At 51.1% G+C, this 22,324-nt stretch overlaps 6 protein-coding genes across 6 annotated transcripts; 1 reads left to right on the forward strand and 5 right to left on the reverse strand.

Annotated features, from left to right (window-relative positions):
- Positions 1 to 327: 327 nt before the first annotated feature.
- MAA_07952 (Glycosyl transferase, family 25) lies at positions 328 to 1,630 on the forward strand (the record flags this gene model as incomplete). The annotated part of the gene is made up of 2 exons (XM_007825950.1): positions 328 to 807; positions 863 to 1,630. The coding sequence occupies 2 exons, from the start codon at positions 328 to 330 to the stop codon at positions 1,628 to 1,630; spliced, it is 1,248 nt and encodes a 415-aa protein (XP_007824141.1).
- A 1,573-nt stretch (positions 1,631 to 3,203) lies between these two features.
- MAA_07951 (Glycosyltransferase) lies at positions 3,204 to 4,047 on the reverse strand (the record flags this gene model as incomplete). Its single annotated transcript, XM_007825949.2, has 2 exons — positions 3,204 to 3,324; positions 3,383 to 4,047. The coding sequence occupies 2 exons, from the start codon at positions 4,045 to 4,047 to the stop codon at positions 3,204 to 3,206; spliced, it is 786 nt and encodes a 261-aa protein (XP_007824140.2).
- Positions 4,048 to 9,196: 5,149 nt separating this feature from the next.
- On the reverse strand, positions 9,197 to 11,213 carry MAA_07950 (DUF1680 domain protein; the record flags this gene model as incomplete). The annotated part of the gene is made up of 3 exons (XM_007825948.2): positions 9,197 to 9,972; positions 10,026 to 10,846; positions 10,906 to 11,213. 3 exons carry the CDS (start codon positions 11,211 to 11,213, stop codon positions 9,197 to 9,199), a joined length of 1,905 nt encoding a protein of 634 aa, XP_007824139.2.
- A 1,846-nt stretch (positions 11,214 to 13,059) lies between these two features.
- MAA_07949 (maltose permease) lies at positions 13,060 to 15,272 on the reverse strand (the record flags this gene model as incomplete). The annotated part of the gene is made up of 4 exons (XM_007825947.2): positions 13,060 to 13,973; positions 14,056 to 14,304; positions 14,372 to 15,118; positions 15,248 to 15,272. 4 exons carry the CDS (start codon positions 15,270 to 15,272, stop codon positions 13,060 to 13,062), a joined length of 1,935 nt encoding a protein of 644 aa, XP_007824138.2.
- A 3,315-nt stretch (positions 15,273 to 18,587) lies between these two features.
- On the reverse strand, positions 18,588 to 19,118 carry MAA_07948 (C6 zinc finger protein; the record flags this gene model as incomplete). The annotated part of the gene is made up of 2 exons (XM_007825946.2): positions 18,588 to 18,676; positions 18,737 to 19,118. The coding sequence occupies 2 exons, from the start codon at positions 19,116 to 19,118 to the stop codon at positions 18,588 to 18,590; spliced, it is 471 nt and encodes a 156-aa protein (XP_007824137.2).
- Positions 19,119 to 19,955: 837 nt separating this feature from the next.
- MAA_10867 (4'-phosphopantetheinyl transferase) lies at positions 19,956 to 21,523 on the reverse strand (the record flags this gene model as incomplete). The annotated part of the gene is made up of 2 exons (XM_011412786.1): positions 19,956 to 21,414; positions 21,474 to 21,523. The coding sequence occupies 2 exons, from the start codon at positions 21,521 to 21,523 to the stop codon at positions 19,956 to 19,958; spliced, it is 1,509 nt and encodes a 502-aa protein (XP_011411088.1).
- Positions 21,524 to 22,324: the final 801 nt, after the last annotated feature.

The raw sequence follows: 22,324 nt of genomic DNA on the forward strand, positions 1-22,324 counted from the left end.
CATGTCGTCGTACCTCGTCAACTCAGCCTTGTCCGTTTTGCCTGACATGACTCGACAGCCAAAGGATCCAGTGTGGAACCAGCCTTCAGACCGATTGAATATACGTGGTTTCTATTGGCGATTAATCTTAGAAACTCGCCTGCCTGGTACTCCGTAAATGAGCGAGCTCCCTCTACCTAGCTATTTAACTGCTACCGGACACCTTTCGTCTGCCTGTTGCTCGCCAGTTCCGTGTCGAGACGGCTTCCATGGACGGCCTCAGAGGGAGATGGGTGAAAAGCCATTGTTCCTGACAGTAGCCGCGACACTGGCTCTTTGACGGCGACCATGTCGACGATTGAAAGCATAGTCGCCTTTTCTCGCTCCCATGTATCCTCGCTTTCGTGTCGAAGCCCCCTCTTTCGACTGCTCGTAACCGCCCTCATCTTCTTCACCCTCATCACACTCTTTATATTCGCCACGGGTCCTGTCGCAGACCGCTCTGCCTTGTGGCTGCCGTCCACGCGTACCAACGGACAGAATGGACCTTCAGCCATGGATCGCGAGCATTATCCCCCCGTAGTGCCGACGGCGGACAATGACGCCGGGAACAGCACATTGGGGTTTAGTTCCATCTACTTTATATACCTGCCGAGCCGCTACGACCGCCTCGACGCCATGTCGCTGCAGTCCTATCTCTCCGGCGTCGACCTGACCGAGTATCCAGCCGTCGGGCCACAGCTGATCAAGGACGTCGGCATGCCGCCTACCCGAAAGCCAGGCAAGCTGCGCACAAGCGAGCAGGGTTGCTGGCGAGCACACGCCAATGTAGGCCATCACGATCCCAAAAGACACGACTTGACAGACTCTAACGCTCGTGCAGATATGGTCGACCATGCTTAGACAAAAGCTCCCGCCCCTTCTCATCGTCGAGTCGGATGCGACGTGGGACATTAATATTCGCAAAATCATGCCCAATCTGAATAACCACTTTCGACAGTTCCTGAGAGAGATTAACTCTACGCAGCTTCACAACCCTGCGTGGCCTGCGGAAGCAGTGGCCCGGAATGAAAGCACGAGAGCATCCGATGACGACCCGTGGCTCAGCAGCCACTGGGACATCCTCTCTTTCGGTCAGTGCCACGAGACCGACGAGAACAACGACATCAGGCTTATCTACAATGACCCCTTTGTGCCACTGGGCAAGGACTATCAGGGCCGGGCGCTCACACACGAAAGGGTGATTCGCCGATCGGGCGGCATCACCTGCACGACCGCCTATGCCGTGAGCCAAACGGGGGCGGCGAAGCTCCTGCTAAGGACTGCCGTGAATCTCGACATGCCGGTGGACATGGTGATGCAGGAAATGATTGTCTCGGGCGATTTGGTCTCCTACTCCGTCATGCCGCCCATCATGGCGCAGTGGCAATACGCCGAGGGCATCGGCATGGAGGAGCGCGGTGCGAATAGTAATATCAACAAGGCTGGCATCTTCTCGGGACTGTTTTCTTTGTTTGCGCGCAAGAAGGCGTGGGAGAATGTCAAGGCCTCGGGGAGCGTTTGGACGACCAAGACGTATCATGAGGATGTTGCCTTTGACGAAATGTCCCTACAGGGGGCTTGGAAGAGGGTTTTTAGGACGGGAAATTGAGAATAGGACCTAGGAGTACCGGTGAAGTTCGGATTTAATACATATTAATACAAGGCAATTACCTGTCCAAGGGTGTAGAGACTGATTACAATTACTACACTTTCCAGGCGGCAGAGGCCATAGGGAGACAAGATGTGCATACTTGTAAGCCGAATACCGGGGATATTCGGCCATGGGCCTTGTTGCTGGGTCGTTTTTTCTCAATGACTTGGTGGTCTAACCCGGTAACCGCTCTCACATGAGGGTGCATTGTGTCTAAGGTATTGACATATGTAGGGACAGGGCGCGATTCTCCGATCGTGCCCCCTGGGTTCTTTCTTTCTTGTCTCGAATAGGGTGCGAACCCGTGTAGATTACCCTACATCTCATGGAGGGAGGCTTGTGACATTGTTTGTGTGGTTGAATTTCTTCAGCTCCCTTTCCTCTCCAATGTACCGGACCCTAGTATTGCCAAGAATCTCTTTATCTGCTCCACTGTCGTCGGAAACGCCCCATTGGCATAGAGCACGATATACCGGACCTTCTTGACGGAATCTTTGCAAAACTTTGTACGGACTAGCCTCCTTGGTCGGGGGCTTTCAAGCGCCTTGTTCACGACCATCCAGGAGGTCTCGGTGGCAATGTAAAGCTAAGGGCGATGGTGACGCGAGGCTTGCGTACGTTGTACGTATGCGCACTACCCTGCATGAATATGCACCGGACATTACTCGGTTGGTCCTCCACAGTACGGAGTCATCCGCAGATCTTCCCGTTTGGCGAGTGGCTTGAGCCGGACTGCCATGTGGAGGCTCAAGCGGTCGATCATGTTGGCGCAAGCAATATCGACAAACCAAAGCATCGTATTCTCGACATGCTAGACAAAGCGCAAGACTAGAATGACTATCCGAGTTTCCAAGTCATGTCCTCCTAGTGCCTATCATCATCGGACGTTGACCGCGGTCTTCTACCACCAACCCCCCATGTCAGAGCACTTGTCTGTGCTTCAGCCCAGCAGGTGCATTGAGTCTCGACATTAGCCTGCACAACTCATCACAAATCAATCTGATGACGCCAATAGCTTCATTTTAATCTCGAAACTCTTCCGGTGGCCACGGCCCTCGCAAAAGCCCCACTGTTAGAAAGAAGCTTGACCCATGTCGGGGAACTTCCTAAGCGATATGAAGAGCTTCCGCAATGCGAAACATGTTGTTACGAAGAGTGGTTCAGAAAGAAAAAACTTGACAACGTGAGCTAGTCACCACCCACCCGCGGTTTACCCTCGGAGTCCTTTCACCATAACAGTTTCAATATACCAATCACGTCTCAATAGATAACACCCGCCTCCATGAGGCCGTGATTTTGAATGAAAGACAGTTTGTATTACAGAATATCATAGATCGCCTTTCTCGTAAATATTAAAATAATGACTGGCAAGTTTGGTTAGAGGTCTGTCGTCACCCAGCCCAGCGGCCTCAGCGATACCGCATACTCCTCCAACGACATCGCCACGATATAAACACTACAGCGAGTAAGGCGACCAGACAAAAACCACCCACCCACAAGCTTTCCACTCGCACATGATCCGCTACATAATTCAAAAGATACCCATCCAACCCATGCCAAGACCGCCCTGCAGCATGCCGAACCACGAAACCCCCGTAGCCCGCGCCCAGCACACCCAGTCCATGGCTCGAGGCGCCGTACATCCACGAATACTGCCGAAAAGCCGACGTCACCATCAGCGGACCGGTAGACCAAAAGACTCGCAAGTACGGTAGAAGAATGTGCTTCGACAACGGGCCGCCTCGCCGTTTACCCTCGTACAGCGCCCATTGGAGGAAATCCGCCCCCTGCTCAGCCATGAAGAAGTGGTTGCTGAGCCCGGCATTTCCCGCCGTGGGAGAAAAGATGGCTCGCAGGCCAAGATGCCGCAAGCAGGACAACTCGTCTACCGACACGGGGTAGACGTCCAAATCTGCGTAGATGCCTCCCTCCGCGTGAACGACGACGAGTCTGGCCATGTCTGCGCGCTGAATATCTTGCGCGTATCCCTCGTATGTCGATAGCAACCACGCATACTTGGCTTTGATGAGCTGTAGGATGTCGTTGTCAGTCCATAGTTTCAGCGTGTAATTGCTGGATTCGGCTTGAGCTCTCCATGACGCGTGGGACGCCTCGGTAGAATATGTTTCGACGTGCTCCGTTTTCCATATCTGATGAATTACATTTGGAATACCCGGTCTGGCCGTCCCGAGGGATTCGTTGCTCGTTTTGATATTAGGTCGAGGGCATGCGTCGACTATTTTCATCGACTCTGATAGACTGCCACAGAGGAGAAATTGGTCATGGAAACTAAGTTGGTGCAGAACAAGGATGGCAACGAGAGACAGCACAAGGAGAGTGATAAGCTTTCGTGGACTTCTGAAAGTGGCTCGCATTTACGACGCACGGCAGCGCGATGCCAAGGACACCGAGCTAGATTGGACGTGATGACAGGCGGTAGTTTAGGAATCGTCCGAGTTCCGGCGTGTATACTGGATAGAGTTGCTGATAGTAGAGTAATGAGTGCCGATGTGACAAAAAAGAGATTGAAGAGGGAATCAAGTCGATCGAGTATACTAGCTGACAACCGGGAATGAAGGAAAGGCAAGAGACTCCATCGGCGTGTTAACGGATGGCCCCTAAGTCTCGAAATGGCGGTTTCGGTGGCAAGAGAATTACAAGGGGGATAATATACGGCCAGGTTAGGTAGCCCCAGTGCTTGAATAGCCTAGCCCCTGAAAAAAAAAAAAGACATGGGTGACCCAAGTTGCCGATGTCGTTCGACTGGCGTTGGGCTCAGGAACGACACGTAAAGGGCAGGGCTATACGTGTGCGGATTCTGAACATGGATCATGGTCACAGATGACTTTCAGATAAGGGGAATTATGTTTCCGTATTTCTAAATAAGATACTACGTTGTTGTTGTACCTACGCTGGACGATCTCCAAAAATATCAGAGTCGTACTTCAAATTGACTGACTCGAGTCGACACGACGAACTACATATTCGCATCAATTTAAATAATTTCACGCAGGCAGCTCTTACCGACCCACCCCATTCGAATCTCGGAATTGTACAGCAGAGTGATGTATCCAAGTGTTGGAGGTTCGTTGCTCTTCAAACTGCCCGGTTTAGACGCGGTGCATGTTCCCGCCGCCCCTCTCCCCAGAAATACGAGAGGACACTAGCCAGTTTTATTAAATTAGACAGTTTAGTACCTTTAACAAGCTTCATATTTGCCGGGCTACTTGCGGCAAGACCCTGAACTTGGGACACTTTGTCATCCCATCGGCCCTTGTCAAGGGAGGGGTGAAGGCCCTGGTATGTTCGATTCTGCGAGCCACGTTAGCCAACCAGTGCCGAATGGGTTAAGCACACGCTTATTACGCCGTTTCTTGCGTACAGTCGTAGTTTGGCCAAGGGATTCGCATGAAGGGAGGGACTGAATCTCATGTTATTCCCCAGGAACGGCTAGCAGAGTGGATTATCTTGTTGCACAGCCGCGGCGGGACTTGGTAGAAAATACTCGCCTCATCATTTATGAATATCTCGCCTTCCGTTAGGCAGAAGAAGGAGGCGTATAAGCGACACCCTCAACATGAGGGTTTGGCTACTGCTTTCTGGAAAGTACTCGGCCTGCTGCGAAATGATGCCATGAGGTTACATGACGAATGAGAGACTGGCTGGAACGCTACGTATTCATTCCCCACTCATATTGTGACCCAAACTCTGTCATTCTGGAAGCCGTGTAGCGCTTATGAATACCTCGGGAAAGGGAAACGCTGGATCAATGGCCAGGGTTGTGACAAGGGTTCCATATAGAAGGCTTGAAGCAAAGGCTTAGATTCAGAGATAATCCTGAAGGATGTCAAAGGTCCTTGGTTTTCTAAAAGGAAGGAAGGGGACAGGAACTACTATATATACATGAAGGGAACGTCTGTGCCTACGGTCCTAGCCCGGGCACGTGTTCAATCTATGTAACCAACAGGTCCTTTCGTCGGTGACGCCCCTTTATTGGGCTTCACGATGGTTGGGCCTTTTCCGTGTAACAAAGGTGGAGAATCTCGGTTATGACTTAGGAGACGGGACTCGGCGAATGACGACTCAGGTGTACGAGGTTTCCTATATCCATAACCTAAACCTGACCCGTATATGATTGGTGATGTTTAATTTGCCATATATATCGTGATATCGTAAGCCTGTTAACTGCAACTATTGTCGCCATGCTCTTCTTACCGCATGGCAACCCATGCATGCCCGTAGAGACTAGTCCGTATGTTGCCCTCTGTCTATCTATGCGCTTTCCAGTCCAAGGCTACATAATCGCCATTAGCAAACCCCTTCCCGAGAAATAAACATGACCGAAGATTGATACAAGACCAAAGACACCAAACCATAATACAAGCAGAATCTGGGAGGCGCCCTTCCGCCCGCTCGATTCAGGAGACAACCATCGCCGTTTTGAGCGCCTTCGATTGTGAGGACTCATGATACAGCCTAGGTGCAGAGCAAATTGAGCCAGGAACAGGTACGAACGGAGCATATATGCCAATCTGTCCCAACAGCTCGCACAAGTCGCCTTGTAAGTCGGCTTTTCTACACCGCCCTCCGATTCCAAGTCCAAGTCTGATGACGCGAGTTCAACTTGACAAGCCGTTCCTCGCTTAGGGAGCGAGGACTGTTTCAACTTTCTGAGCTAATGACCGAATGCTTCTTAGGAACGATACACACATCCGCTGCCTCGAGTCGAAATATGTATGGGCCGATTAATCCCCAGCGGTCAGGAATCCAAACCAAGTGCTACTCGCGCCGCCTTCCGATGCCCGCACCCATCGTATCGCGAAATGGATGGTGAAAATAAGAAAAAATCCTGGCGCCATCTGTTTGGGAGGCAGGTATCCCATCGAAGGACCGTGCTTCATTGTATCACCCCGAGGCGAGGTGAGCAAGCAATTAGAGACGGCGAATGTTGAAGACCCAAAACACAGATTATGCACGATACGATTTCGCCCTTTTAGTCGGTCTGTCGGTAGAGCGACAGAAATACCAAGTTATTCTGTAGCCTTGTCTTCTACTGGGAAGCATCCTACTGTTTTTACTACTCCTATAACAGGTTGCTGTGCAAACAATACTGACCAGACTTACCAGCAGAAACAAATTCCGTCGTCGACGGTTATCCAACGCCTGTAACTGGCGTCTCTTCCGACACTATATACACATCCCCTTATGACCACTCCGATTATCGACGAGTATCTTCTTCATCGCCTTCCAAATATCGATCGGGGCGTGCGACTTGAATCATACGGCTTGTGGTGGGCGAAACGCCACGCCAAAATCTATCAGCACAAGGCTTACATCTTGGAGGGCCAACTCCTCCGCGGGCTTGCTCATCCATACGGCTTCGTAGACATGGGTAGGAACACTGGATGGAAGTCGCTCTCCATCTTGTCGGACTACAGGCTAAGAATCCGGCTGACCGAACTGCATCTGGCCACTTCGGTAACCAGGCATTGATGTTTTCCATTCGGTCCCTCGAAATTGAAGCAATCAGTCATGGAAGGAATTTGCTAGATGAAAGAGAATATTTGCTTCGTTGGTTTTCCAATTGCTAATGGCTATCTTGAGGGCGACATATTTTATATGATGCAGATCCCGTGCCAACCATATCGTGGAACTTGCCCTGTTGCCTGGATTGTGCAGTATGCGATATAGATCGCGAAGTCGGCCTCCAATAGCAACATGGTAATAGCCTCCAGGCTTGTGAAAAGTCAGTTCTTCCACCTCCTCGACATATTCATAAGCAATATGAGAGGTTTACATGAGTGTGGTTGAAAAACATGGACACTTCAGCCTCCAAGGCTGATATCCCAAGGGTTGGGCAAGGCTCTCATGAAGTGATTTCTCAGTGGTTTCCTTGGCAAGGTGGACAGTAGATGGATGAGGCTGACGCCAAAGAACCAGATTACGTCTTGTCAACAGAACATAAGGGGGACTGATTACGAAGTAATGAAAGGACGTTCGTTTTGTGACGTGTCATGTACGATCCTCGAAAGTGTTTGCCACACGATGAATAAAGCAGCTTACTCAAGACGAATTCACGTACCATAGATTTAGAAAGTCTTTCTATGTCGCTCACATACAGTTCGAGGCACAAAGTATTTAGCCAAATCAAGTATCTGACTATCGTGCTCTATACAAGAATATACTAGACTATTAGTGTATAGCTATTGGTGGGCAAATATATTCTGCCACAGACTGTAGAACAATGCAACAATATACTCAACATCTTTCATGACCATCTAGCCCTCTTTTGGTTTTGTTTTTCTCTCATAACTTAATAAAGCCAACATTATATTCAGTCGGATTTAAACGATTTGCTTATACTTCATCTCATAGCTTGGCACAGAGCATCCAGAGACTCTATATTAGAAGCCTAGATTCCGACGATGAGTGACGATATGGAATCTCTACCGCCGAGTTAGACGCTTTCTCGGAGAAGGCACTCGGCGATGATGAGCTTGCTCGCAGCGTCTAAGACCACTTTGACGAGTTATCTAAATAGGATGCTGTCACACGTCAAAGATGCCGGGATAAAGGTATCGGACCACAAAGGTTATATAGAAATAAAGGAAGGTATCGGGAGTAACCGGAGCTGTACTATAAGCGAGGGCTGCCTCAGGTCCTAGCTATTACCAACTTCTTGTATTTATAGAAACATGTAGTCCCTTAAGACCCCTTGAAAACCAAGGACTTTTAATACTATTATGATAATCGTCGGCCCATAATATGGCGTTGTTCGGTCGGACTAATTATGCCTAGTCCATAACCACCCTGATTAGTTAGATTAATATTATCCTATTCTGGCGCCGCGAGCCGTGCACATAAGCGGCCCGTAAAAGGGGTCACCGCGGTAATAACACTACATGTAACTATAAAGGCTACGATGCACGCGTGTACGCAGCTAATAGCTTCCTTTTCCTTAGATTACTTCTATTATTATAATTACACGCTATTACTAGTAACGCCCTAATTCCCTAGTGAACCTAACAAATACCTTTAAGTTAATTATTAAATTAATATTTGAACACACGTTCCAAGCCCAGTTATTCGCCCTTGTGACAGATGCCGAGTCATTCTCGTAAGCCTATACATTATCTGTGTTAAGAGCCTGGAGTCAAATGCGGACCACCTGACATCTTGTTCGGGGAACTTCGCGCTCCTGGGTCTACCTGGGAGCTTGTCTTGGGCCGCTCTGAGAAAGGGGATTGTTGCACCAGCAGTTGACATGTCCTGAGGAAGTCTGCCTGGAAGTCACCTCTCCGTATAGCCCTCTGGGGAAACGGAGGAGAGGTTAATTCTAGTTAATCAAGGAGTACCAAGAAGAGCTATGAACCAAGGATTCTTTAGGCGACAAAAGCGTTTCATAATCTTACAACCGAGGACTAGTTGCATAACACGATACAAACAAGTCGCGCAAAATCTTTAACGCTTGAAAAATCAAGTCACAACATTAACCTGTTGATTTTCAATCCCAAATGGAGCTAATTAAGGAGCTATGCCATCCTTTTTGAACCAGACCCTCATCGCGCCACTTCCACCTCTGTTCATTCTCAGAAAAAAGGGTATCAACTTCAAAGTCTTCCTTTCAGCTGTCAACCCTGAATTATCCCAACTATACAGAGTGTCGTCTGTTTTACTCTTTACCCTGGCGTCCAGCTCTAACATCGGAACTCCCTTCCATCCATCAATATCGAGCTCTCCGACTTCCCGAAGAGACGTCACATCCACATAGGTAGTTTCCAGATCGAAATTATTATCAGGACCCTCAGCACAATAGACAATTGGCCCACGAGTAACTGCCACCTCGTCTTTCCTAGTGCTAGGGTGAGCATACACCATCTTGTGCTGCGTGGGGAAGGAAAACCGTATTTCAGACGACGACACGACTGAAACGTAAAAGTAGCCTTCCCGAACATGCCCTTTAGCCGATGTCGTGTACCCAGCGGCAGCCCAGTCAGGGATACGAATTGCTAGCTCAACGTGCTTTTGGCAGTTGACACTTATTCTCACGGTGCCTTCCCAAGGCAGAGGTGTTTCCATCGTCACTTGAACCCGGTGACCATCCACCACTGTCTTCAGAACCGAGCTTACAAACAGATGAATGGCAACAGTGGAGCCTCGAGTGGAAAATATCAGTGATGGCAACATGCCCATGAGTTTTGCAACATTTGGCGGACAACAGGAGGTTTCAAACCACTTTTGCCGACACCATGGCTGGCCAGCAATAGTTGCCAGAGGGTTTTCGTAGTAAAATTCTGCTCCTATAAGCATTGTCAGCATATACTCCCAGACAAAGGGGCAAGGGCTGATAAACCTTGTGATCCAACGGCGCCCAAAACACAATTCAACAGTGCACGTTCCATGACATCCCCGTATAATCTATTCGGGCCACTTCGAAGCAGACGCTCGCAGAGGAAAACCAGGGCAACGCTGGCACAGGTTTCAGAGTAGCAGCCTCCTCCCTGCAGGTCCGGGAGGTGGTAATCCGGTCCGAATCCCTCATACTCGGCGACACTGCCTAGCCCGCCAGTAATATACATCTTCTGTTTGACCGCGTTGTTAAACAGCCCGTGAACAGCATCCCGTATATCCTTGGTCTCGGAAGGCTTCACCAGAGCATAGTGTGCCGCCCCGGTGACAAAATACATGGCCCGGACACAGTGACCTTCGATGGTGTGCTGATCGACAAGTGGCATATGCGCCTGCATGTAGGAGTAGTCGTGGGTAGTTTTAAAGCGACGTCTTAGCATCTCGCTAGGCGAGTTGGAGGGGTTTTCGTCTCTAGCCAAAGCCTCGCGGTCGTAATATATGCGTCCATTCTCATCTTTCTTGCCCCGTTCACGGAGGAAAAACTCGGCCGTTTCAAGAAATATACCTTCCCGCGTAATCTCGTAGAGCCGGAGCAGTCCAATTTCTAGCTCTTGATGTCCCGGATATCCTCCCTTGGGAAGCACCGCCACGCGCAGCAGTTGCGTCGCTTTTCTCATGACATGTATGAGATCGTGCGAGCCAGTGAGTTGGTAGTAAGCAACGGCAAACTCGGCGAGATGACCCATGCAGTAGAGCTCATGCATATCCCGCAGGTTGGTAAAGCGACCATTTGGGTCATGTAGCGTAAAATATGAATTGATATATCTGTTGTTTTATCAGCGAGTCTCGCGACCGGGCAACTTATGACGTATGGTGACACGAACCCGTCTTCCCACTGGGCCTTTTTGATATATCCTACAATCTCCTCTACATCTGCACGTATTTGGGCGTCATCCTTTTTCATCAAGTAATAACAACAGGCCTCCATGGTCTTGTAGACATCTGAGTCCCAGAAACAATGAGCCTTGGTCGGTGCGCTTTCGGGAGTCCATGATAGCGCGTAAAAGCGACCGGTAGATTTTAAAGAATCAAGGATAGCCTGAAGAGTAGTCTTGCGCATACGCTCGTCAATCTGCAGATAGAATGGTGAGCTGACGCTAACACGGTCAATCGGCGCTGGTTCGAAGGACATGGCGCGGCAGTCGAGGCGATGTAAGTGCTACGGTCAGATTATCCGATATTCCATGTGCTTACTGGCGACACCCATTGATATATGAGCAGATACGCGTAGTCCTGCCTCAAAGCAACCCCCAGTTTTGCTGTGGCAGCAGATGGGAACGCAGCAGTACACGCGCACCGGACATCTCGAGAGAGGGTGGTTCATCAAAGCCCAAATATCGGCGAAAGGGCCCGACATTCCCCGCACTTCCTGAGACATACATGGCTCGTCCCGCGTCTCGGGATGCTTGTTTAGACGTAGGTTAATGTAGGTCTCCCACTCGATGCCTCGATAGGCTCAATGTCCTAACTTCTAAGTTACTCGTCAAGTCTCACGACATGGCGTACCACCCCAACATTCCCCTCCTTGTAGAAACAGTAGTAACATGGACTAATATTGACTTGTGATAAGGCGGCACCAAGCCCGTTGGTAGTTTGCGGCTTCCAGTTGGCCACGGCCCGCCGAGGCGGCATCTCAACCATCTGGTGCAATCGAGAAGCGCTTTCCGCTATGTATCATTGGCCACAGACCGGGGATGAATCCATGTTAGCCAATCAATGGCCTGGATACGGTCATTTATCATCTTGACATGAAATGGTTTCAACCGAGAATCTGCGGTCAAAGTTACCACGTGGTCTCATACGCAAACGTTTCACAGAATACCCAAAGCTCAATAATTCACCAACCTCGTCGGCGGGGAATATCGGGGGGGCAAGTCCGACACGATTCGAGCTTGAATCTGGTTTCACCATCAAGGACATAACGGCGAGTGCCTATACAGTGCCTCTGGGCAGGCAACGAGTATGTGAGCACCGAGATGGTGATTATCCCTCTTTGAGGCACGACAGCAATCATGGCTGCGAATACAGCAAAAAAGAGTGCTCCTGGCGCTGACATCTAGCATGCCCATTATAAAGATGGCACTAGACAGGGGGGGAATCCAAAAGACATAGACATACGAGCTCCAGCACTTAAGCCCAAACTTGTAGTGAAAGAGGGGACGAGTATTCTTGCAGTCGCCGCAATAAAAATGTGAATGCACGAATTTAGGACAGGGCGACAGTAACAGTTCAAATGGAGGGATCTGGTCAGTTAATTACAACTATATTTGAAAGGCTCACAGAATTCTAAAATTTTGAACCCACGTATCTACATCCACCAATCTGTACGTATATCAATTTCGCCATCGAGGAAATCCAGGGCTAGGTTAATGCTCTGTGCTGTCTGAATTCGGAAACAAAACGATTATATGACTGAAAACAGTAATGTGCAGATGGTGGGATGCGGCCTTGAACAATTTGGAAAGAGTCAGGAGTTGAAGACTTCCGCTGTCCATAACCTGGGCTTATTACGAAGTATCTACATTACCATTTGTGGCAGATCTTTAATGAAAATTCACAAGTTCAGGTATCATCTGTTTCCGGTTTACAGTACTTCAAGGCTGGTAGGATCGGTGCAGCTTGCTATTTCACTACTTCCATATTCACCGCTTCTAGAGGAAGCCAAGTGGTTGCAGTATTTTCGTTTGAAACAGAATTCAGTAACAAAGATGCGAAACACGGTGACATACATCGCTGTAGTGGCATTATCTGCTTCACTCCACTAACATATGGCAGAACGTGGACAAGAAACTTCTATGGATAGCTACATCCCCCCTAGTTAGCCTTGCGAGTGTGAGAATCCCACACTATGGGGCGCATGGGACTGGGTCTAGCTGAGCTTATGCGTCACATCTATCCTGGTAGATTATGAAACTCAAATTATTACGATTGATGGCCTTCTATTTCGTGCTCTATAGCTACTGCTGATAATCTTACAACTAGGAATACGCCAACCACCCGTGCCAGGCATCCGTGAGTCGCTCGGCGTGCGAGGCAGTAAGATACGCGGACTTGGCAAGCCTATCTTGGACCTGGCTGAACTTTCGTGCGGGAGCCTTCTTCTCAAATAAGATATCCAGTTCAAGATATGACAACCCCTTGGTTTCTGGTAATCGAAAGTAGCACCACACAAGGCAAGAAAAGGCCGTTCCGACGTACACAAAGCATGACTTGCCTGCTATGTTCCAAGCCGTAGGATTGAGCATGTTCGGCACCAGAGAAGTATTGACAATCATGGCGATATTGTATGCCACCCTAGCCAAAGCAACAGTCTTGACCCGCAGGCGCGTCGATGGAATCTCAGCCACAACGACGTAGCATACAGGACCGAGGGTCAGATCGTAGGTGAAGGTCATGAGGATGATCAAGGCGCCCAAAGCCCAATCGGCCCCGTTGCTACCTGCCGACACCACTGATACTATTCCACCAGCAGTCAAGAAGGCAACCGCCGACGCCAGGCCGAACATGTACAGTTTTCGACGACCAATCTTGAAAAGGAGGCCCCATGAAATTATGCCCGCAATCAGAGCCATGCCATACATCCCCGTAGACAGGCTGAAAGAGTTGGAAGGGTCGAAGCCAGCCTGTTCAAAAAAGTATGCTGCGAAGGCGGTCAAGACGCTGCCAGAGAGCGCCTGACACATCCACACGACGCACGATATCTCTGTTCGACGGCGATTAACACCTTTAAACAAGTCTGAATACGTTGCGCCTCCATAGTTTAACTCCTTCTCAATCCTGTTGATGTGCTCCATCAGAGCTATGCTATCGTCAATGTGGGAGCCGGACCGGTTACAAAGTCGGCCAAGAGATCGCCGGGCGTCGGCCGCTCTCTCATGGCGAATAAACCACCCTGCAACGACACTCGTCAATGACAATTCACACACGCACACGATCCATACCAGGGAAAAGTCACCGCGCGGCGGAGTGCTTACAAGGACTCTCGGGCGCAAAGTAAACGCCAATCAACAGGGGAACTGCCCAGGCCCATTGCAAGGCAAACGGGAGCCGATAAGACCATTGCGAATCGCTATGCACCAGAGCCCGGAGGACACCAGTCCCCAGGAGCTGCCCGGCAACCCAGCACATGTTGATGTTGCTCAAGACGTAGGGCCGCAAGCCCGAGGGCACAACCTCGGCCGCGTACGTAGCGGCGAGCGTCTGAATGACGCCCCAGGGTATTCCTGCAACACCATGTTAAATGGCCGTGAAGATGACGGCGAGAGTTGGGGGAGAAAGTGCTGCTCTTACCACACAAGGCTTGTGAAACCAGCAAAGTGGTAATGTTGCTCGCAAAAAACGCAGGGAACACAGAGAGGCACAGCCAAACCAGGCTGCCCATCATGACTTTTCGGTATCCGATATTATACGTAATGTAGCCGTGGGTCAGCAGCCCGATGATCTCGCAGGTGAATGCGGCGTTGTGCAGGGCAATCTGCCACGGCGCCGGGATCTGGTACGCTCCAGGTCCGTTGCCCACCGATGTTCCCGTCGTCGACTCCGGCTGCCCGTACTTGCGTTGGAAGGCTGGGAACGCGAGGAAGCCCGACACGAGCGACTTGTCGTACGCCTCCATGACCACCGTGAGAAACAAGAGGAGCGTCCAGCCCACGGCCTTGGGGTATTGGCGGCAACACGCCAGAAACACCATTTCTTTGTCAGAGTGGAAGCCGCGCCGAATCTTGCGCGGGGTGTCATCGTAGCCTAGGGATAGTTGCGGAAACCAGAATGTGTCCATGGTGCGGCTGGAAACGGTGGTCGACAGGCGGATATCGTCCATCGGTGCTTGGCCGGCGCTGCGGGATGCCCGCGAGGGCACTCGATGCCATTCGCGGCCATGGTCCTCGTTGCTCGTTTTATCGGGAGTCGATGCTGTCTCTGGATGAGACGTTGACGGGCTCTTCTGGCTCAGGTGGTCCGCGTCCTGGCCCTTTGCCCCCGGTGGTGACATGGCAACCTCCTCGACGAGGCCAATACACTTGGAAGCTGAGTGGTATGCTTCGGCTGATGAGTTAGAGACCCATAGTCACTGCGTAGTCCAACGGAAGAATGAAGACTCGTAGATCTAGGCATGGATTCACCAGCTGAGAAAGCGATGCACGTGGCATGTTTATGAGCCCGCCGTACCATCCCGATTCCGTGCGGCTCCCATCTTGTCGCAACTTGGAATCTAGAATTCTATATACATGTATGGCACGGAGCCGTTCCCTCTGCTCCACCTGCAACAATTTGATGGCTATATGTTTTTATAGTACCGTCAGGTCTCCTCATAAGTAGCTGCTCAACAAATGAAAACCTGGGGAAAATGTGGGATCGAGCCATCCACAAACGCCATGCGTCACGCCAAATCGATGACTGGGCTGGCTTGCAGTTGCGTGGAGGGACAGCTCTGCCACATTAGGTGAAGTTGTGTTCATCGGCCGAGGTAGTCATATGTGTTCGTCTTTGCCTTGGCATTAATCTCCCACTATAAGAAGATGGGTAACTTTTGTCGCCTTTTTCAAAGTTCTTATTTTCATTTTTTATTGGCTCTTCTCCCACTCAACAGCTCGAATCTTGTAGGATGTTGTGCAATGGGCTTGAATCGACAGTCGGTCCTATGTGTCCGCCACCAATGCGGATGCTGAGGAATAAAGGAATAGCTCCTCCGTACGCCGAGGCTTGTGCGCAATGAGGCGTTTTGAACCAGGTTCTCGGAGAAACGCCATATTTGCTGGGGGACTCACTCACGCCATGGAGAGGCCGTGACCGTGGCTTGGATGGCGCAAGTCAACACGAGACATTGGACACCACCGGATCCTCAGACTGCCAAGAAACTACATATGCGGAGAACAGGGTACAGTGGTCGGTGGAAGCGATACCCAGGAATGACATATGTTATCGATCTAAAAAGATACTTCCCTGTAGTACCTGCCTAGGTACCTAGAAGGTACTCTGTGCTCCTTTACCACAGGGTCTTGCATTCTTCCGCTAGGCCAAGTGGCACGTATTGGTTCGAGCAAGATATAAGCTTACTACTTACAGACACGTGCCGAGACAGATGGAGACGTTTGACATTGAACATTTTGTAGACATGGTATCCTGTCTGTATAACTAGAGAGGATCCACACTTGAAAAGATACATGTTTCTAAAAGTCAAATAAAGAAAAACAAATACAACAGCCGCAAGGCCAGAAGTTAAGATTTTGTTATTCTAGACATTTTGAAAAGCTAGTTATATAATTATATGACACGTGATAAGTCCCGTCACGAGGCAAGTGACTAGCATCCAAGGCCATGTTACTACATATGTAGTTACATATGTAGGCTGTTAGCTACGCTGTAGCAATTAACTACCTACCTATAGGTATCTAGGTAGGTAGCTAACTGGTATAGCCGTGTGGTCAAAATTTGCCACACACTATCTACAAGTAGCTTTTACACGTGGCCTAGTCTATTGAGACCAAGTCACGACAGGCTGGGCAGATGCTCCAGAACATTGCATTACAAAATGCTCACGTTCCAAATTGTCCTATTAAATATTAGTAACTTGTTAAAACCCCGCGGATAGGGAATACTTTAATTACCTCGAACTTCTCCGAAATCTCCTTACACTTGGAAGAGTGTTCCGGGGAGTTGTTATACTCACCATACTATATCATGTATTAGTAAACTTCCCGTCTGTCAGTACTAAACGGAGTTTCTTACACTTTCGCAGCCCTGGTAAATTTTAGAATCAGCTTAGATCCAGTAATAAAATGGCGCTGGAATCTACTTACTGCTTTTTGCGCAAACATGAGATTGCAGTACTGGCCGTCAAATCCCGATCCGCAAACAAAACCTTGAAGCAGAGAGCAGTTGTATTTCTCAAGGACAACCCCTTTATACGGGCGCATCTCGACATTGCCATATCCAAATTGGCCCCAGAAAGCGTCGGCGTCATCAGTCTATTCATTCAGTGTCACTAATTGATATTTTATACCTTCTTCCCTGCTATACACATACCTTGTGAGGCAGAGGCTTTCCCGCCCGAATCCTGTTTTCTTGAATGGCCAGAGGAGTGCGGCAATTCTCGGGCTGAGAAGTGCACTCGCGTGCCTTGAAGGGTTGTTAGGTAATTTCGTAGAAAATATATGGATTTGCCATCTTTGCACTTACTGCCAGGCAACCCTGATTACTTCTATTAGTACTTCTTCCTAAAACGGGTTGTTTTTCATATCGCTTACCTGTAGTTTCCAAGGGACAGTGGAAGGCAGACTCGGACTCAACGGTCCCGCGTTAATCAAATCGTCGCATGAGCTCTTCAAGCTCAAGTCTTGCTGGCCAAGAGCCAGGCTGGCAGAAACAACGGCAGCAGTAATGAAACGCATTGTCAATAATTTAATCTTGCAGAAAGATGAGACGTTGAAAGTATCTGTGTAATAGGCTTTTCTTGTGTAGTAAAAAAGGTAAGACGGACATGAACTCTTGTACGTTGAATGGTATATAAATATTTCTGAAAAATGTGAGATGCCGCAGTATTACTGAGCCGGTCTTGCGCCAAGACACGTGGATATCATATTATATATTGTCAATAATTAATAAGTAAACGATGCATCTCCGAGCGCCAGTTTTGATAACGCCTACATGAGCCCGTTCGCAAAAGTAATTCGTATAGTACAGCACATGTATGCAAGGGCAGGGTCTATTACGAGAAAAAATGGAAATTGACATATACAGACCAGCCATCTCGTACGATGTTGCATGATTGAGGGACCAGCTGGGTTGCAATGAGGCATAAACCCCGATATGGAGCCGAATCGGCGACCGGTTGTCGGTGCCTCGATTGCCACTCTGCAAGGAGAGATATATACAAGCATCCAATATTCAACACAAGCCCAAACGAACCCAAGATTATGGGTCCTGCCTCCAGTGTGTAAAAATACGCCTCCTGTGTAGTCCGTGCGCTGTTGTTTCTAATCCTTCCAGAAAACTCGGCAAGTCGATACGTATTCCTGACAGTAATCATGGCGAGTGAAAAATACAAAACCAGCAGCAACGGTCCTCAGCTTGCCCTGAAGATGGCACAGCTGCGTTTGTCTCTTTCCAGCTGCCTTCCAGTTTCAACAACATGACCTGAAATATCATGCAGGGGGCCACGAACGCAACAATGACGAGTTCCTGAACGCCAATCCCAAGCATTCATATGTGTAGTGCCCTTTGTTTGACATGCGGCGCAGCCATGGATGTGGCCATGCTTCCGCCAACCAGCTGAACAGCAACGAGGCCATGTCGAAGACGAAGACGACGGCGATATTGGAGGAGCGCATGCCGAGGATCGAACGAGACGGGTGGAAGTCGCATACCATTCTCCCTATGGCCATATACACGAATGCATTGACCCCTGCTCTTCCTGTCAGCGCAAGCTGGTCGTCACTTTTCTGTTTCGGGGCCAAACTTACAAATAGGGGCCAGCAGAACCAAGATAAGGAATCCGAGACGCAGTCCTCTACTCTGCTGGCTCCTCGAGCTTAACGTACGGAACATCATGGCCGTCATCTCCCAGGTAGTGGCCATGATAATGACCCAGCACCACGTCTGCAAAAAGGTCAGCTGCCAGGTCTGCATTTTCTCAAAGTGCCCGTCGAAATCACTTACAAACCTTTTTAAACACGGCCGCCTGCAGAACATGCACCGCGACTAGGAACCCGAACAAGCAGGCCACGGCGAGTGCCGCCCAGAAGATAGGGTAATAACCCCATATGGCACCACATTCGCCAGGGGCAATGTGTCCCTTTGCGTCGGGCACAGCTGTCTGCACACACATCGCAACAGCTACCATGGGAGTAGCTTGGCCCGGGATGGTGAGGGCGGAATTTGTGACACCTTCAAGCGTCATGGACTCTGTTTTCGTCAATGGGCCGGAAGTCGGTGACGGTGTTGATGCTGTTTCCCGGGGCACTATATCAAAGGCAGTTGTAGTGAAAGGAACGGCCAGCGCGGGCACAGCGGCGATGAAAAGGGCAAATAAGAAGAACATTGCTCAGTGTCTTTTCCATAAGAAAGAAGGAAAAGAATGAAGTTCAACAACACGGAGCCAGCGGCGGTAGAGCTTGTTGGATCCTTGGCTCCTCCGAGCTTCCCCAGGAAATCATCTTATATGCCTCCTTATTCCAAACTTGGCAACTTCGATTCGTCCCCTGTCCTCGGACTCTTCCCACTCACGCTGTCGCACTTCTCTCCTGACTTCTGGGCCATCGCGCGGCCGAATATGCAGGAACACGTCAAGTCCGAGCCGGCCAACCAGATTGGCGTAATGGACCCTCAGCACGGCGGTTACGCTTGCAAGTTTGGCAGAGTTCATCTGGCATTCGGAGTCGAAGGGCGCAGTGTGCTATTTACAGGTACAAAAACGCGGCCTAATGTAAACGGCTGCCGTCAATGTGTAAGTGCTCTGTGGCTGACGCCGGCTGCAGAAGGTTGCGATGACTTGTGTCCGGTTTTTGTTTTCGTTCTCGTCAAGTTGGCTTGACCTCGGTTCCAGGACACGTTATTTCTAGGCGACTTGGTGTTCCTGGGTTCAAGCATAGTCATTTCGGCCACTTTGACAACCGGCCGCAAACATAACAACAAAATACACCAGTCCGTTACGGAATATATTTACCTGGAAAGACATAGAACAATATACTGTACTAGAATAGAATATAGAGCATGATAGCCTGGTGCCTAATGAGGCCAAATACTTTTTGCCGCTCGCCGCGATGCTCTTCCGTGTTCCACCATCCAGATCAACCAAGACAATCAGCTGCCGGGCGTTTTTCTTCCGGCCCAGATGAAAGTGAAAGCAAACAACTACAATTACAAGAGTAATACAGTATCAAACCCAATCGTACATCCTCTCGATGCCCTCGCGGCCAAGCACCAAGAAACAAACCCTCCTCTTCGCCGTGTCCCCATCACCATCGCCATCCTCCACGGCGGAATCCCTCACGCGCGCCTCATCCGGCGGCACGTCCTGATCCATCCCCACGCCGCCGGCGTCGACCTGCTCCGGCGTCAACTCACCGATGCCATGCTCAATCTCGGCGATCCTCTTGCCCGTGGCATACAAGGTCGACGCGTCCCACAGCGTCTCCCGCACGCACGACAGCCTCCCGAGCAGCGACAGCGCCCTGAGCCGCAGCCCCAGGAAGCGACACTTGGCCACGGCAAAGTACAGCAGCGGGCCGAAGCCCATGACGAACATGAACTTGCCGCGGCGCGTCGAGGTGCCCGCCAGCGCCTCCGCCCGCGCCGCCACGTCCACGATGCGCGCGAACCCGTCCCCGTGGTCGTCGTACACGGTCTCATCGAGCGCGAGGCACGTACTCGCCCAGATCCTGCAGACGAGCCACCTCATCTCCAGCACGAGGAGCGTCGCCGGAGCGTGGTGCTCCGACACCAGGTGGTCCCCCCCGCGTCGCAGCTCGTCCAGCGCCGACCACCAGGCGTCGAGGTCTCCCTCCAGCGAGCGCTTCTCGTGAACAACCGCCTCCGGGGGCTGCTCGCGCGCGCCCATGCCCAGGCGGTGGTCGTCGGTCGCCCGGACGAGGCGCACCGCCCGCGCGAGCAGGCAGTCCAGAGACTCGAGCGCGGCGTCGAGGCTGTCGAAGCCCACGGCGTGCGCATCCTGCAGCGCCGGAAACGTCGAGACGTCGCCGCCAAAGAAGTAGGGGAAGATGGCGAGGTGGCGAAACACCCTCACCAGCTCGGGCCGTATGTCGGCGGCCGAGTTGAGCAGCGAGATGCCGTGCTGCGAGTGGCTGATGGCGCTCTCCGTGTCGCCGCGCAGAAACTCGATGCACGTGAAGAGGATGCAGACGAGCAGCACCGTGTTCAGGTCCGCGGGGCACGACGTCTGCGGGCCGATGAGGTGCGAGATGGCGGCGTTGTAGTGCTGGATGGCAAAGTCGTCGGCGCCCGGCCGGCCCCCTTCGCGCAGCGTCTCCTCGGCGCCGCCGTCGCCAAAGTTCTCGTACAGCCAGCTTATGGCCAGGACGGCGTGCCTCGTCGCGGGCTCGGCGTGCACCATCTGCGCAACGAGCTTGGTCCAGAACGAGCTGTCCAGCGGGCCGCACAGCGCGGGGGCCACGATTTGCTGGTAGAAGGCCAGGCCGCGCAGCTCGAGGTCGTCCGCCTCGGGGCAGGGGCTGGGCGATGCCGGCACCGGCGCCGAGAGAAGCCGGTCCCAGGACATGCAGCCCGGCGGCGGCGGCATGTAGCCGTCGCACGTCCGGCCCGTCGACGTGCACCGGTTGCAGGCCGGCCGTGTTTCGTCGCACTTTACCTTGCGTTTTCTACTGCTACGTTAGCTGGTGTCGCCGGGGGGGCATCATGTCCGGTTGTATGTACATACTTGCATGTCAGACAGCCGGTGCGGACCTTGGGAACTCCTTTTCGCGCCATGCTCGCTGGCCCTCGACGATAAAGGGCAAATGGGACCAAAAAAAAAAAAAGAAAAAAAAAGCGACGCTTATAAACGGACTGGCTGGAGACAAAGCAGGGCTACTGTATGCTGATGCTGACGCTGACGCTGGCTAATGCTAATACAATCGGTTCAACACAAAAGAAACCTGCCGTCTCGTACACAAATACATGGTCGCTGCGATGCAGGCAAGAGTGCGCAGCATCGCGGACGCCCGTGCCATCTTATGCCTTGGGTTCTTGCATCAACCAAACCACGATCCTGATATTCCCAAACTGCTGTCTCCGGAAGGGAAATACCAAAATAGGGTCCATGTCGTGATGACGACAACACCACCACCAAGGGGGCCGTCGTTACGTGGACGTGCTACCGTCGTGTTGGACTTTTATACGTCAAGTGGGGCTGAGCCTGCGGCAAGCTCGAGTTGCAACATGCAACGGTCCAGTCTGGTCATCGGGACTCAATTGACTGGTTCCAGACAATCCAACCAGACTAAGACTCTCAAGGTCAGCGGCTCATGTTGTCCAGGTCTGAGTAAGGCCTCAGCAACCCTCACGCTCGCGCGCATCCTCCGTTGCTGGCTAGTGCCGCCAGACCGTGGCTCAGTCCCATCTTCTTCGCAACCCATCATCTCCACCCTCATTCCACATTCGGCCAGCTTGCGTACTCATCGTCGCGTCCTCGGCAGCATCCGCAAATCTGACGAGGCGAAGCCCAGCCCTGAAACTGCGTTGCGTTCCTGACTAGTCCCTTTTCTCCCTCTTCACCACATGTGCAGTCCA

The sequence above is a fragment of the Metarhizium robertsii genome (genome assembly GCF_000187425.2).
Source record: "Metarhizium robertsii ARSEF 23 chromosome Unknown MAA_Scf_2, whole genome shotgun sequence".
Classification (NCBI taxonomy): Eukaryota; Fungi; Ascomycota; class Sordariomycetes; order Hypocreales; family Clavicipitaceae; genus Metarhizium; species Metarhizium robertsii.